The sequence below is a fragment of the Pleurodeles waltl genome, chromosome 8 (assembly GCF_031143425.1).
Source record: "Pleurodeles waltl isolate 20211129_DDA chromosome 8, aPleWal1.hap1.20221129, whole genome shotgun sequence".
In the NCBI taxonomy this organism is placed as follows: domain Eukaryota; kingdom Metazoa; phylum Chordata; class Amphibia; order Caudata; family Salamandridae; genus Pleurodeles; species Pleurodeles waltl.
The window spans coordinates 1,299,030,104-1,299,046,800 of NC_090447.1; the positions used below are offsets into that span (position 1 = coordinate 1,299,030,104).

The 16,697-nt window shown below is 40.8% G+C and overlaps 1 protein-coding gene across 1 annotated transcript in view; it reads left to right on the plus strand.

Annotated features, from left to right (window-relative positions):
- MICU2 (mitochondrial calcium uptake 2) overlaps positions 1-16,697 on the plus strand; it is an 840,968-nt gene that overhangs the window by 554,539 nt on the left and 269,732 nt on the right. The window contains exon 4 of the mRNA XM_069202256.1: positions 4,634-4,709. Within this exon, the coding sequence (XP_069058357.1) occupies positions 4,634-4,709 (76 nt within the window). The remainder of the gene's footprint in view (positions 1-4,633; positions 4,710-16,697) is intronic.

Below are 16,697 nucleotides of genomic sequence, written 5' to 3' on the forward strand. Positions count from 1 at the left end.
TGCTATATGATGTCCACTTCTCTGTGTCCAATTCATGGATGACCTTCTCCCACCAGCCTATATGCAAATTCACATAGCTGGGGGCAAAACAGGTTCGAATTGCAGTTACCATTTTTGTTTGAACCATTCATTGTTGAACAGAAATATAGTTTTTGTAAGGGTGGACCAATTTGATGTTGATTATCAAGGTATAACTGACCGTGCACAGCCTCTGATCAGGTGCTCACTGGCATTTCTGCTACATCAAGGAGAGACCCACACAAAACATACCTGTTTAAAAACATACACATATATCTCAGAATGCATTTATTTTGGTTAAATAAAACTGAATACAATTAATTTAATAGATGTATTTAAGTTTAAAATAATATATAGAGTGAAAAGAATTTAACCCCTTCGCTGCCAGGGCTTCTCCCTTCAACCAGGGGCTAAGCCTTTCGTTTTTTAAAACTATTTGGGATAGTTCGCCCTTAGGTCTCTATAACTTTTTGTCCACATAAGGTATTCACGCCAAATTTGTGTCCTTTTTTTCCCATGTCCTGGGGATTCTAAAGGCACTCAGAGTTTGTGGATTGCTCTGGAGGGGACAGATAAATTTGCCAAAATACAGCAACATTTTGGGATTTTGGGGAAAAATGGAAAAAAGTGCTGCTGAAGAAAGGGTCTGTTTTTTCCCCCTGCAAATGGCATCAATGAAGGGATTATGGTGCTAAAATCACCATCTTTCCAGCTTTTAGGAACAGGCAGACATGAACCCAAAAGCCAAATTGTTCAACACAGTCTTGGCATTTTATTGGGACATAGTCAATTTTTCCTATTTTTGTGCTTTCAACCTCCTTCTAGTTAAGGGTAGAAATGGGTGTAAAACTAGTGGTGGATCCCAGACAGCTATACATTTCTGAAAAGTAGACCAAATCCGGAATTCAGCAATGTGGCATTTGTGTAGATCCTTGAAGGTTTCCTATAGAAAGTAACAGTTGAAATTAAAAAAAAATTAAATTGAGTAAAAAAAAAAAAAAAAAAAGAAAATCTACATTTCATCTGTAACTTCTTCTAACTATGTCAGAGTTTCAAAAGCTATATTATACTGTTACGTCCGCTGGACCCTCCCGATTGCGGCTATATATAGGCGTTGTAGGTTCACTAAGAGCCTGAGGTACCCAGATCCAGTAACTGCAATGGTTTTTCATTGTGTACCAGGTATACAGCAATTCATTTGGTAAAATATAAAGAGTGAACAATATGCATCAAGGAAACATATGTATTTCAGAAATGGGCACAAGATGTGGAGTTTAGATGCAGTGGTTATTCGTACATCTCAGAATTTGTGGGTACCCATACTAGCATGTGAATTAGAGGGCATTTCTTAAAATGACTTCTTTTTTACACACTGTCTTACATTTGGAAGGCGCAAATGCAGAGAAAGACAATAGTCAATAATACGTGTTCTACCATTCTGTGTTCCTCTAAGTCTCCTAATAAAAATGATGCCTCTCTTGTATGGGTAGGCTGGGTGCCTGCGACAGGAAATGGCCCAAAACATAACATTGGCACATCACATTTTTCAACTGAAAACAGACCCTTTTTTTGCAAGGTGCTTAGCTGTGGATTTTTGGCCCTAGCTCAGCCGGCACCTAGGGAATCTAGCAACCAGTACATTTTTTAAAACAAGACACCTAGGGGTATCCAAGGTGGGCCGACTTGCATGGCTCACACCACATCTTTTTATCCAGAATCCCTTGCAAACCCCAAAAGTTAACTAAACACATGTTCCTCCTATTTGTGTGATGGAAGGTTCTGGAATCTGAAGGAAGCCACAAACTTCCTTCCACACGTGATTCCCCCAGGTCACCTGAAACCAAATTGTACCTCACTTGTCTGGGTAGGCCTAGAGCTCGCAACAGGAAACAGCCCAAAACATATTTTGAAGACATCAGAATTATCTATCACAAAACAACCTAGTTTTGCAAGGGGTTAACCTACGTTTTTGATCCTGGGTTCGGTGTTCATCTAGGGAAACCCACCAAACTAAGACATTTCTGAAAACCAGAAACCTGGAGGTGTCTAGGGAGATGTGGCTTGCATAAATCCTCCAATGTTTTCTTACCCAGAATCCTGTGCAAACCTCAAATTTAGCTTTAAAAAAACAATCACATTTTTCTCACATTTCTGTGTGAGATCACTTCACCAGCACAGATTTCCTACCACACAGGAGTTCCCCTCAGTCGTCCAATCCTAGAACTTTCCCACACAGAAATGTGAGAAAAATGTAACATTTTGGCTGAATTTGAGGCTTTGCAGAGGTTCTGGGTAAGAAAACGCAGGGGTATCCATGCAAGCCACACCGCTAGCCTAGTGCCAGTCAAGCACCAGTCCACGCCCTCTGCCTGCCAAGTGCCATCCACACACACCACCGGCCAAGTGCCATCCACGCACACCGCCAGCCAAGCAGAAAGACTGTGCCCATTGTTTTTGGGGGGGGGAGGCATAGGCATGCCTAATCTGGACAGCCTCTACCCCTTCACACAGAAAATAATTCTTGGTGCCTAGTGGGCTTTCTGCCCCTCGGAGGCAGATCAGGGGCTGTTGCCCATATCTGCCCCCAAGGGGGACAGAAATACTGTGCCTTTTGTTTGGGAGGGGTGAGTGGGAGAATTAGCATGTCCATTCTGGGCAGCTCCCATCCCTACTCTTGGTAAATAAAATACTCCCTGGTGTCCAGTGGGCGCTGGTAATAACCCCTTCTGCTCCTGGGGGGGGGGGGGGACAGCAAGACTGAGCCTATTATTTTTGAGGGGGTGGGGGCATTGCACTGGCCATTCTGGGCAGCCCCAACCATTTCTTACCAAAAAAAATTAAAAAAAGATTCAGTGGCCTAGTGGGCTTTCGGGGGGAGGCAGATCTGAGACTATTGCCCTAATCTTTCCCCTGAGGGGGTGCAGGAAGGCTGTGCCTATTTTTTGGGTGGGGTTGGGGGCATTGCTGTTCCCATTTGGGGAGCCCCCACCCTTTCCTTACCAAAAAAAAAAAAAAGAATTCCTGGTGCCTGGTAGGCTTTCTGCTCCCACGCCCACAGGGCCGCAGATAGAGGGCTATTGCCCCCATCTTTCCCATGGTGGGGACAGAAAGACTGCATGTTTTTTGGGGAGAAAGGGATGGGGGCACTGCTCTGCCCAATCTGGGTAGACCCGACCCCTTCTTTAATAAAAATAAAAGAATATATGGTGCCTAGTGGGCTTTCTCCCCCCCCCCCCGCATCCCGGGGGAGAGCAGTTCGAGGAAAGACTGATTATGGCCATTAAATTAAGGGGAGAACAAAAGCCCTTACCCAACTGGCGCTTCCCCCCTCCCTTGTGTCTTGTGCTTTAATCGACCTCCTGCGGCAATCCCAAAGCAGGGATCCACTACGGAAGGGTACCATTGGAAAGCACAGAGTAGGGAAAATGAAATGAGCTGATCAGCTTATTTCACTTTCATTTTCACTGAAATGACGTCAGCACACAGTGAGCGCTTCGCGTCAACTAAAAAAAGCCTTGGGAGCTGGAAAAACTCTCTCCCAGCTTCCAAAGCTGTTTTTTGAAAAAGCAAATCCCTCTGCTTTTGTAAACAGCAGAGGGATTTGATAGTTATGTGCAGAGGATAGAATGGTTCCGTCCACTGCACATGACCATTGGTACACATGATGGAACTGTTCCGTTATGCGCACTGAAGGGGTTAATAATATATGTAAGGTAAACAAGGTGGAATATTACATTTCATTAAGAGAGAATTAATATTATTTTAAATATATTTAATGTATGTGTATTCTTTAATTAAAGTGTGGTTTTAAAGGGGATTTTATGGTTCAGAAATGGGTAGGTAGTTTGGCTTTTTAGGCTTACGGATGGCTAGCTTCTAGTGTTGAAAATTAGTTTTAAAGGTTCATGGGTGAGTGGTATGTAGTGTTTTGGGTAGCAAGGAGTTTTTAGGGTTACAATAGACAAAGGATGTAACAAGTTTTTAGGGTTCATGGATGGGTAGTACATAGGAGTAGTAAGGAGTATTTAGGCTTCGGGGTTGGTTAGTGTAAGATGTAGTAAAGGAATTTCAGTATGCAGGGTGGGTGATATAAAATGAATTATAACAAAATTTAAATGTAATTGCATTTAGTAACTTAAATCCTTAAAACTGTAATTTCATTTTTTATTTACATTATTTTTAATACACTAAAATCTATGTTAATTTAGAATGTTTATATATATATATATATATATATTGAAAGGGTTAAAGATGATAACTATCTGTGAAGTCAAAAAAAATTATAGTGATCATCATGTCTACATAAGACGTACCATAATGATCACAATCTTATAATCTCTGGAAAATGTGTATGGTAGCTAACTGTGCCAAAGTACTCTTCCTCTGTGTTTTTGTTTCCCTTTTATCTTCTGAGCACACCTGGCTTCACTAGTAGTTGCAAAACATCACTCTGTAAATTGGAAGTTAATTATCATTTCAAAGAGGCAAAATAGTTTCTGTAGAACCCACCCTAGACCAAAGTAAACATCTTTGTTGCTGTTCAGCTTGTATAATCATGATTGTTGTCATACAGATTTGATGGTAAAATATATATATTTTCTAAATTTGTTTCAAGGATTTGGATGCTATTTTGGCGAAGGCAGAAAAGACTAAATCCGGACCAACCTTTTTTCGAGACCTTGGTGACAGAGGTAAAATCTCCATAGTCCTTATAGTTTGTGTTTTATTTTGTATTTTTTATTTTGCATAAATATACAATACTTGTGACTACATTTTTTAAAGGCTTACTTCTATTGGTCATTTTTATTTGGTCAATAGCAGGATCTCATTATGACAATACCACCACCATGGTCTATTGCAAGTGGATAAGAATACAGTGGCAGGCAGAGGGAAGCAATGGGTTGGCGTAGTTCTCTGGGATAAGGGAATGTGTGTAGAAAGATGACATTAATGCAGTTAAGGGCAATGGAGTTTGTCCATTTATTTCTGGATATATCTTATGATATTGTGGAGGTGCTGGGTGAGTATCCCAGTATCACCAATTTGTCACCAGTACATAACTACATTTTACAATGGCAGTGAAAAGTACAGTAGTTTGTCTTGAGTTTGACATATTTGAATTAAGAAAGTTCTTGTCAATATTATGGGAAGTGCTTATTTACATGTGTATTAATGAATTTTAATCAAAGGCTTTAATACATTTCCTCCAAGTAAGTTAAGGTATTCATTTACCTTCTGAGAGTATAATCACTAAGGTGTGGATAAACAGTCTTATTCAGACACTTAGTACACTTTATAAAGAGTGGTCTTTTAGACGCTTAGCCTTATTATTAGGTAACAGTACCATATATTATTGTGCATGCTCTGGCAATTATTTGTTGAATTTTGTTAGAACTGTTTTACTTCTATAAAACAGACTGACAAGTAAATCCATTCCTGACTTATTATATATTGATGATTCCCTTCTTGTAACCAGGATACCAAATAGGCTTCAAAATCTGACTGACTTTTTTTTATGGAACATACATGGATAATGTAGACTTATCTACCAGTTTATCCAAAACTTATTTTAACCATGCAGCATAAATCATTCAGAACTGGAATGCTGTTCATTGGAGGCCAGGTTTTGAAGAAAGTTCTTACCTTTTCTTGACAATACAAATAGATGGGCACAGTTTATGCAGACCTGGACACTCAAGTTTATTCAGTCCTTGAGACTGTTTTTAATTGTACTTCAATTATAGGGAACAATCCCCTGCCCCATATGAAGACTCAGCAAATGTAACTCTTTAATTTATTTGTTTTTAGCTTGTCCCAAGGTTCCTCTTATTTCTTTTGCCACAAGGACCTTGAATTAAGTTACTTGAAAGATTAAACTGGCCCCTAATTCATTTGCTAATTTTCCTTTGGGTTAAACCTTTCATGGAGCTGATACGGGAGGTTATTCTAGACTGTTTCAGTTTGGATGCAACTATAAACATTGCATTGCTCTGTTCTATCAAGAAAGTCTGATGTGAATTTGGTTTTCCCCAGCTACTGGCCATCCCCTTCAATATTTAGAAACTTAATTGTGGGTTAAAAAAAGAAAAAGGTTTCTTGAGTTGAGATATATGGTGCAAGACATGTTTTAATTATTGCTATTAAGATCTGCTGATACCGATTTGTTTTATCCATTAATGCATTCTTTTGTACATTGTTTTGTTTTGTATTTTGTTGGCTAACGACATTTGAAATGTTTTGTGGTTGATTTTAATCAAAATTAACTAAACCAATGACAATAAAATATTTCAGTTTTGCTATGTACTATGTTTGGTATATTCATTGATATAAAATGTCTCAAGTTTAGTTTTCTTCCAAACACCAATGTCTTTTTGAATGTTAAATGATTAATCGTATTTAAGATGAAAATAAAAATAAAATGACAATCAAATAATATAGTCAAACATTCTTCTTTCTTGCGTCTGCCCAAGATACAACAGAAAAATTCAAACTAAGTAGTGAGGCCATAACAGTCTTTGTGCTGTGGAATGAGAAAGGGAAAAAGGCGTGATCTATTAAACAAAAAAACAAATGGTGGTATTGTAAGAACATGATGTGGAAGGGAAGAAAGACTATAGAGGAAAAGGAATACACTCTCCCTAGTCACATTAATTTATACAAAGTATCTCACACTTGATTAGTTTGGCATGAGGTAGAAGATATTTCCTCTAGTTATTACCCTACTGACAAAGAACATTTTTTGTAGTGGCATGCTTCATTACCAGGTCTCATCTTGGTTTAAAAAAAAAATCAGGATGGGCTCAACCATATTCCAGGGAGCACTTTGAATATTTCTCAAATCGGGGTCTGCAAAAGGAAATACAAATACCTCAAACAACCCGGGTATCTGCTTTTTAGCCGCTGTTTTGGTATGATTAAAAGACTTGCTGTAGTGTTAAAGATATATATAATGGACCTCTAACCTTTGTAATTGGTTGATATGTTTCAGCCCCATAATTAAAGGCCATTTGGGTCCATTGCTTCCATCAGGACACAGAACACTGCCCAAGAGTTCTTTCAAACATACATAACCTGCAACACGTTCATGCATGCATACTACAGTATTACTTGGCTAAAACGTTCTGTATCTGCTCTATTTCTTCTTTTACTATGTGTTGGTACTACTATAATTACTTCTTTTCTTTATACTTAAAATTGTACTTCTACCATTTCTAAACAACATGAAAAAACAGGTGCTGTTCCTACTTAATTGTATTCTATTTACTATTCTTGGAAGGATGGAAGGCTGAGTTGACATTGTATGGATTCCAAATTGTGACCTGCGGATCACCACATACCTCAGCATTTAACAGACTGTGCCATCCTCCTGGTTTATACTGTATTTGGTACAGTACTAAGCTTGCAACATGTTCTGCTTTAGCAGTGACCATGTATCTTATTTCTCATTTATTTCTGACTTTTCATTATCTTGCCTTAGCCATTTCCTGACATTCAAGAGTCTACAGAGTTTGAACAGATTGCTGCCCCCCTCTTCTGCCTCCAACCCTAGAGAGACCCACAGTGCATACCTAGTCCTCACACTGTTTTTTGAAGTGCTGTGGCACAGTTTACAGTCCCCAAAGTCGGGGGTGGGTTTTCCATTTATTACTGATGGAAGGGCTTCTTAGACTAACAATGGTGGAGTTCCAATTGATGTAATTTGGCTCTTGTAATGTGTGTGACACTGGTTACCCATGCTTTCCACCACGATCCGTCATTACACGATGCGAGAGGTGAATTCAATTTACAGTTGAGGTGTTGCAATTGCTCGCAGAGGTATGAGATCTTCAGGTAAGGAGCAGCTGACAGAGGTACGGGAGTATCGTGCTTCAAGTGGGCTTATTGCAAGTATTTGTAATTAGTGGCTTGAGACTAATTGAAGGTTGCGAGAAGAAAGCGTCCTAACATAACCCAGGAGTACTGCCAGATTACTGTTCATGGTAGAGAGTAAAAGCTGGAGCAGAACTTTTATTGTTGCAGACAAAAGAATAAGAAGCAAACCTGGCAAACATTTATTTGATATGTTTGTTTCTGTTTTTTTTTTTTTTTCTTTCTTTTCACCTTCTTAATATAGGTACTTGGGTATCGGATCGGATACCGGAGAGAAGTGTGTATGTGTTTGTGAGAGAGGGGTGACACGAACTACAAAGTATTGTTGTACTTATAATACACAAACTAAAATATTTACACAAACTCCATAACTAACATAGAGCAGAATGTGACGGCACTTCTTTTCTTTTTAACATCACCTAGGGAACCTATAATGGCATGGCAGAAGTGCAGGAAAGTATTTAGTCAATATGCCAGAGTGGGAGGTACATTAGCACAGAGAAGAAGACGTCATAGTTGTTACATTGCTTAAGGGCACAGGGATAGGATGTTTTCCAACATTTACCAGATTTAACCAATGATGAGGCTAATGGATTGAATGAGTATGAGATGTGTTTAAAAAAAGCTAGATTTGCACTATATACCAAAGTTGAGCACAGTTATGGAAAGATACCGGTTGAGGAATACATCTCTGTGTTGAGAAAACTAGCCTCAACCTGTAATTTTGGCATAACAGGTGAGATTGTAGCCTAAACAAAACAATGGAGACCATCTGGCTAAAAGACAGTGCTTCACTAAGTGAAGTACTGATAACGGCAAAGGCCGCTGAACACCACGCACACAAGCACACATGGAAGTGATTAGAAAGAACGCACAGAATGTAGAAAAAAATATAGCGTGCAAGTCATACAAAAATGTGCAGATGTGTCTGTGGGTATTCCCTCAAATGCTGAACAAGAAGTGAAAGGTATGAGGGGAGTGAAGAAATTCCAGGGAAAGCGCTTCAGGTGTGGAAACCTCAGACACATGGCCAGTCACAAAGAATGCCCAGGGTTTAAGGCCACTTGCAAGACATGTGGGTGGAAAGGACATTTCACATCTTGTTGCAGATCCACAAAGGGTGTAAAGAAATTGAGAGGTATTATGTGACTCCGATCAAGAAAGTGATGAGTTTATATTTCAGAAAAGGCAAGTTCATGTGACGATCTCTATGACCTAGTAAATATAAATGGGTTTCCAGTCAACATGCTTTTTGACTCTGGTGCACAAATAACTTTGATTCCAAAATATTTGTTGAGGAAAAACTAAAAGCAGTAGTAGAATTTTGAAAGCCAGATATAAAACCCAAGGGGTATGATGAAAATCTAATAAAGCTCCCAGGTTATTTTGTAGGTACCATAGAACTACAGGTTAGAATAATTCTGGGTAAGATTTGTGTAGCTTAAAGGAGATTCTTTAATAAACTGGCATCATCAGAAGAATCTAGAATTATACCTGGATCTCAATAAAACTCTGTCAGTCAAACTAAAAAAAAAAGGACTCAAGGTTTGCTAGTGTGAGTGAAGATTTAAGGGAGGATTTAGATACCGAGCAACAATTTCCAGAGAATTCAAAAAAGACTTACAATGTTCAATAAAATACATTCACCGAATAAAATCGACACCTGGGTATGTATCCAAAGTATGAAAAGAGAGTTAGAGAGATTGCAGAACGATGGAGTCATACAATAAGTAGAATATACTGAATGGTTGTCACCAGTTGTGATGGCAAGGAAAGCAAACAGGAATGTAAGGTTATGTGTAGACCTGAGAGAACTTAACAAGGCAGTAGTAGGAGACCATTATCTCTTGCCATATATAACGGAAATGCTATGTAATATAGATGGTGCAAATGTCTTCTGTTCGCTATACTTGACATTTGCATAACATCAGATCACTCACATCCATCGCCTCAAGATCTCACTGCATTCACAACCCTATTTGGTGCATTTAATTATCTGCACATGCCATTTGGCTTGATTAAGTGGTTGGGGGTATTTTAGAGAGCCATGGAATGTGTTGGGTGGCAACAAAGGAGTGAAACTCTATCAAGACAATGTTCTTCTATACAGTATGGTAAAACACATAGTGAGCATGATGAGAGGCTGCAGGAAGTGTTAAAAAAGCTCAGTGCGAGCATTTTAAGATTAAACATGAAAAGTGTAAGTTCAGGGTGACAGAAATTGATTATCTAGGACATGTAGTTACAGGTGATGGAATTCAACCCACCACAGAGGTAGTAAAGTGGATTGTGGACCTGCCAAAGCCTTCCAGTAAGGAAGAATTGTTGATGTTTCTTTAGGGACAGCTGAGTACTACAGCAAGTTTGTCCCTAATTTTGCAAAGAGGTATAGTGATATGAGGAGGCTTTTAAAAAAGGGGACAGAGTTTGCTTGGTCGGAAGCACTTGAGGTTGAGTTTCAAGGAGTAAATGGGAACTTAGAGGGCGGGGGAGAGCCAAAACCACCTTAAGAACTGACACCTGCTCAAAGGGTGTTGGGGTGGTGGTAGGTGGGTGATTAAAGAGGAGGTGAATACAATTTTGTTAATCTTATGAGGATTGTGTGAATCTGAGATGACTTACTAAGTAATAGACAAGGAGGTGTTAGCAGTCTACTGGGTGACTAGAAAACTCAAGACATTTGATTGGGGTAATCCATTTGAGGTTAAGACTCACCACTAACCTTTAATAGAGATTTTCAACAATAAGGGGTATCCAACAGGATAAGAAGATGGGCGGTTACATTGTAGAAATTCAGGTTTCTAGTGTCATATTTGACAGGTGTGATGAATACAGTGGAGATTGGTGCTCAAGGATGTATGTGATGAATTACAAAATTAAAGGACAGGAGGAAAGCGAAGATAAATTTGGGGATGAGAATGTAAAGGTGTGCCCAGTTTTCATTGGTATCGTAGAAGAAGAATGGAGGAAAGAGCAAAAAAGGAGGAGTATTTACAGGTTGTACAAGGTGAAGGAAGAGTGATCATTCAAAGATAAGGAGAGTAGTACTCTCAAAGGATGTTGTAACTTAAAGATTGGGCTCTCAGTGGAAGATGGACAGATCATGAGGAGAAGTAGACTGAGTCTGCACATGAGTGCCATCTGGGAATCTCTAAAGCTAAAGACAGAGTAAGTGGAAGTTACTGGTGGCTGGGTATGGATCCCATGATCAAGAGTGGTGAGAGAACGCATAGAATGTCGGTGTAGGAATCAACCCATGGTGATCACAGATAGAGTATCTGGTCCATGGGTTGAAGTGGCACTAGACATAATTCGACCTTTAAAGATTTCTAGCACAAACTAATATATAATTATTGTCATGTACATATATTCCAGGTGGCCGGAAATTAAAGTGGTATACTCATTAGAGACCAAGTTAGCCATAGACTTTGGAGGACGTTTTTGGAAGAGAGGGATTTCCTGAATTTCTGTTGACAGACAATGAAGTTAAACTAACATCCAGGTCTCCAGAGACATTCTTGTGGGAGATAGATATATCACCTAGAAGCAAACAAAATGATTGAGTGCTTTCAAAAAGTTGGTAAAGAAAGCATTCAACACTCTTTGTTCAACAAGCTAAATTGGATGAACGAACTAAAAAATAAACTGTACATGCACAGGATGGCACCACACTCCTTAACCAGTATTACCCAGTTCTTCTTCAAAGAATGTAGATCGCTCATGGGTGAATAGGTTGAAAGCACTGGGAGGAGGTTGTGGATTTAAAACCAAAGAGAATTGGGAGAACAGGGAAACTGAAATGATAAAGAAAAGGAAGTCAAATGTTGATAAGAGGATGGCTGTAAAAACAAAGGAGTGCATTGGAGATAGAGATACAATAAAGAATACAAGGTTAGGTGTGTTGACTGACCAGTTTAGTCAACCCATGAAAGTCATAAAGTTATTCAAGGATGCGGTCAAGACCAGTGATTATCGCATTTGGAATTTGATAAGGATAGCTGTATGAGGAGAATGCAAGGGATGTGACGGGGCCACAAATACTACAGAGAATGTACCTCATCAAGGAGAGGAAGAAGAGTTTAAGGGTGGTAAAGAAACCAGTTTGTTTCAATGATTGTGTGGCTTTGATACACACTAACTTGCCTAGTGATACAGTGCACTTTCCGGTTAATACGTGTGCTTTTGGTGCACTTTTAAATTTTGTAAGATGCAGTTGATAATTTGTATTGGTGTATTTATTATACCTTTCATATTTGTTATACTAGTATTGTATTGGGAGGGAGGTGTGTGGTATCCTTTGTGTGTGCCTGTAGTGAAAGCTGATCAACCAGTTCTGGAACAGCTGAAGTATTGATATGTGATTGGAATGTATTGGTTTGAATGCTGAGGATGGTTTAGCATTTATAAGTACCTGTTCATTGCTGGTGGGTTGCTGATGGATGAGGCTTATGTTGTAAAGCACTTAATAAACCCCTTTTGGATCTGTTTACATGTGAAGACTCACTAGTTTACAATGCACTTGGTGTAGACTATCCCAATGTGCTATAGACATAAGTCTTCCTCTGCTTCTAAGTGAAGACTAAATTTAAATGTACCCAAATATGTTATGACTGTAGTACTCATACTGTGGGAAGACTTGGACATACACTGTAGTGATGTACGTCTTGGGCTGAGTTTGGTTCTCTCTATTTCTTAGCTGTTATGCTTTGCTCATTTTACATGTTGTACATTTTAGTTACATCGTGTTTTAGCAGTATTATTGATTTATGTGCAAGCTTACACAATATTATTCTGAGAAAGCAGGGTACATGACGCTTGTTTCTAGTTAGCTTTCTTAACACATAATCGGGAACGCTCTGGGAAAGGCTACCTACATTATGAGATATTATGGGTGCTGTGTTGCCAGTCTAGGTGACAACTTCTAATACTAAGACAAAGCATCACGTCAGAGCTGCATCTTCTAACACAGAGCAGCTTTAATATATTAGCAATGAGCTTACTGGAAGGGTCAGAGGGGCATTCTAGCGTGACCATCTGGGGACTGCTATACTCGACAATGCAGCTTTACTGGTGCTGATCCACCAGCCTCCTGACGAGGATTGCCATTCATCATGCTGGCAGACTCCTGACACCAGTTTCAGGTATGAGGCTAAATCTAATCCCCTGGATTGGGGAAGCAGAAGGGTATACCAAATATGCTCTCTTTAAGGTATTGGGGCCAAGAAGGAATTTCTAGAACCAACTAACAATGGTGGAATGTTCATTATTTTCACCCTGTTCATAATGCTCTTTATTTTGCTCTTTGCTGTCTGCCTAATTATCGTAACTCATTCTCCCTATATAATATTATGTTTGTTTCAATAAATTAATTGAAAACTGCCCTATTCACCATAAAACGGAGACGTCCGTGGTGTTAGGGACGTTCTCCTCTTCAGCCATATAGGAAGCACCTATATTTGTCAGTAGATTGTTCCTACTTGAACCTTTAAATGAATACCCCACTAGAATGCTTCCCTTCTGTGAATTCCATATAAAATGGTAAATCCAAATAATATTCCTGTTAATTGCAGATGAGCAATTACACAATATTTACTTCAAAATGGGCTAGCAAATTGGGGTGGTGATGTCACGTTCTAGGTGAGGCATATGCAGCATACAGAACTGTTTTTTTTTTTTTACTTCTTGGTCACTTTTCCAGCAGGTGATGCTAACATATTCACACAGACAAATGTACCACTACAGAGCTCATAATAATTTAGAAATACAGTTAACATATCAAGAGCACCAAAATGGGTTTCAAGGCACCCTACTGTGTTGAAGGACATGTTAGATTGGGTCCCTTCAGTAATGATGGGGCCACATGGGCAGTATTAGCAGGCTATACACTATATCCTAATGCACAAAAAATTGGCAGTAGCCGCCTTATGTCCTTTATATACTAATTTAGTTAATCTATACAGATTTGTAATGCACACACTAACTACAGCACCAGCGAGGGCTGTTCACCCTGTACAACCACAATAGGCTATGTCTGGGTTAAACCTAGTAACAATAAATGCTATCATGGGTAAGGTACTCACCAAACAGGAGGAAATCCTCTTCTGATTGCACAAAAGCAAATCTGCTTCAATCAGTGTTTCCCCACATGGGACCCCAAGATAAATGTAGAATTCTCACAATGTGCTTCCTTGGAATGGTACCATCAATAGACGAGCACCACATATGGGTACAGTCGTTGCTGCAATGTGTACCTTAACACATGGTACACAGTCACTTGCTGTCTTAGCAGAAATGCTCAAACAGATTCAAAATGAATATGGGGCTGCCCCAGCCCTGGATTTGGTGATGAACTTAATTGGCAATTTTGCCACAGTATCCTCAATTATTTTAGGCAATATATTTTGTTTAAAAACTTTATTTTTGCATTTATTTTTACTTTCGGTACATTCTGAATATTGCACCATAACCACATACGCACAAATTGGCTGATCCCACCCCCACAATACATTATATGACAACATGTCTGATGTAGTCCGTTTCCCAGCTTGCAAAGGTGAAACAAGTGTTCCACATTATTATTCATCCTATTCACAGTCCCTCTGCATAAACTGCTCTTCATAATTTAGGCTTGCCAACGCTACTCCTGTGTTGTCAAGGAACCCTCCTGCCCCGTGTCCTCCTGCTCAGCAATACTTTCAATCATCTTGCGCCATGCCTGCATATCCCCCTCAATGTGTTCATCCCTCCTAGCCCGCCTTAAGCGAATTTCTTCTGCCAACGCCCATTCCTTGACGTCTGTACGTCAACGCCGCACCGTGCACCCATCCAGGTAATCGCAACCCTTCGCTTGGCCAACACCAGTGCCAATTGTACAAATTTCCATTGCATTTCTTTTCCTTTTTTTCTCTCAACATCTCCCAAAAGGCACTGGACAGGAGTTTGTTCCACTCTCACTGTGCCCCCACCTGACCCAAAACTCAGACCACTGCCTCCCAGAAAGTGTGTACTATGTGACAGTTCCAAGCTAAGTGCAAGAAAGTCGCTGGTTGCGCATTGCAGCGGGTGCAGCCGTCATCTCTGCTAGGATCAATTCTGTGGAGGAAAGCCAAAGTGACATATGTGCGATGTATATTGTTAAAGTGTATCAACCTAAATCTGGCATTACAGGTCCCCTGACGGAGCAACACACATATTGCGTTCCACTGCTCCTCCCCCAGCGGTTCAGACAGGTCATCTTTTCATGCCACTGTGCTCGCAGCACAGTCTTGGGCGTGTCTGCGATCATGGCTTATACATATCTCCCGGGTGATATGCTGGATGCTGGCATACGTTAGGAACTGTCCCTGATTTAACCTGAAAGTATCCCGTGCCGCCTTGAACGTGTGAAAGGTCTCTCCAGGGTATAAATCTGCTAGAGTCGAGCACCCAGCCTCTTGCCAAGCTCGAGGATCCACCGTGGGAGCAAAGTTTCGGAACGCTGGAAGGTCCCGGTCCCAGAACTCCAATTCCCGTGCAAAGGGCTTGTGCTGCATGATTATTTTTACTGCACACATGCAGAGATTTTCCGTATGGTGTATTAGGTATGGAAGTGGTTGTTCCCCCTCTGTCCCCCACCCCCGCGTGCAGCAGCTGTGCCAGGGTGTTGCACCGGGTCTCATCCCTCAGTAGGGTTTTTTCCCAGTTATCACCCTCCGTTACCCAAAGCGCTGCGTATTGTAGCTGGGAGGCTGAATAGTAATACTCCAAATTAGGTAATGCTAGCCCCCCCCCCTCCTCAAGGGGGAGCTGAAGGGTCTCCCGTTTTACTCTTCAGCGGCCTCCTGCCCAAACCAAGCATATCAACAATGAATGAAGATGTTTAAAGGCCGAGGGAGGGTATCAAGCAAATTTTGCAAAGTGTACATGCAAGGCAAAAATACCATCTTTGCGATCGCAACTCGTCCCATTATTGATAATGGGAGGGACTTCCAGAAGCTCACCGAGCTCTCCAGGCCCGAGATCACCCTCTCAATACTGAGCTGATTCTGACACTGTGACGTGTGGGCCACCCTTATCCAGAGATTTCGGAAATGGTCAGTTTCCCATCGCAGGGGCATGGTCGGCAGAGTATCCGGTGGGATCCGTTTTAAATTCCCCTGAGGGAATATCAGAGACTTGTTTTCATTGATTCTTAGCCCAGACAAAAGCCCCAAAATCTCCAGCTCCTGCATCAAAACAGGTAATGAGACGCCGGGGTCCCTCAGATAAAACAGCGTATCATCGGCATGAAGTGACAGCAGGTGGCATGTTCCACCGAGCCAAATCCCCCACCTCTCCATGACCTGCCAAAGTTTACATGCTAAGGGCTCCAGGGCCATCACAAAGAGAAGTGGTGACAAGGGGCACCCCTGCCGGGTCCCCCTCCATATCCTGAAACTGTCCGAGCACTGTCCCCCGAACCGAACCTGTGCAGACGGTTCGGAGTATAGGATTTTGATCCATTGTTGAAATTGAGGCCCCACCTCAAAGGCTTCCAGAACCTGGAGGATATACGCCCAGTTTACTGTGTCAAACGCTTTGGCTATATCTACCGATACCAGTGCCAAGTCCTCGCAACTGTCTTCAACCCCCTGCAGGACATGCATAAGCCTACGCACGTTCATAGTGGAATTTCGCCCCGATATGAACCCACACTGGTCCGAATAGATCAAGCGTGTCACCTCATTCGTGAGTCGCACTATCAGGATTTTAGTTAGGACCTTTACGTCAAGATTAATCATTGTGATTGGGCGGTAAGCCGCTGGGTCAGAGGCCGCTGTCTCCGATTTAGG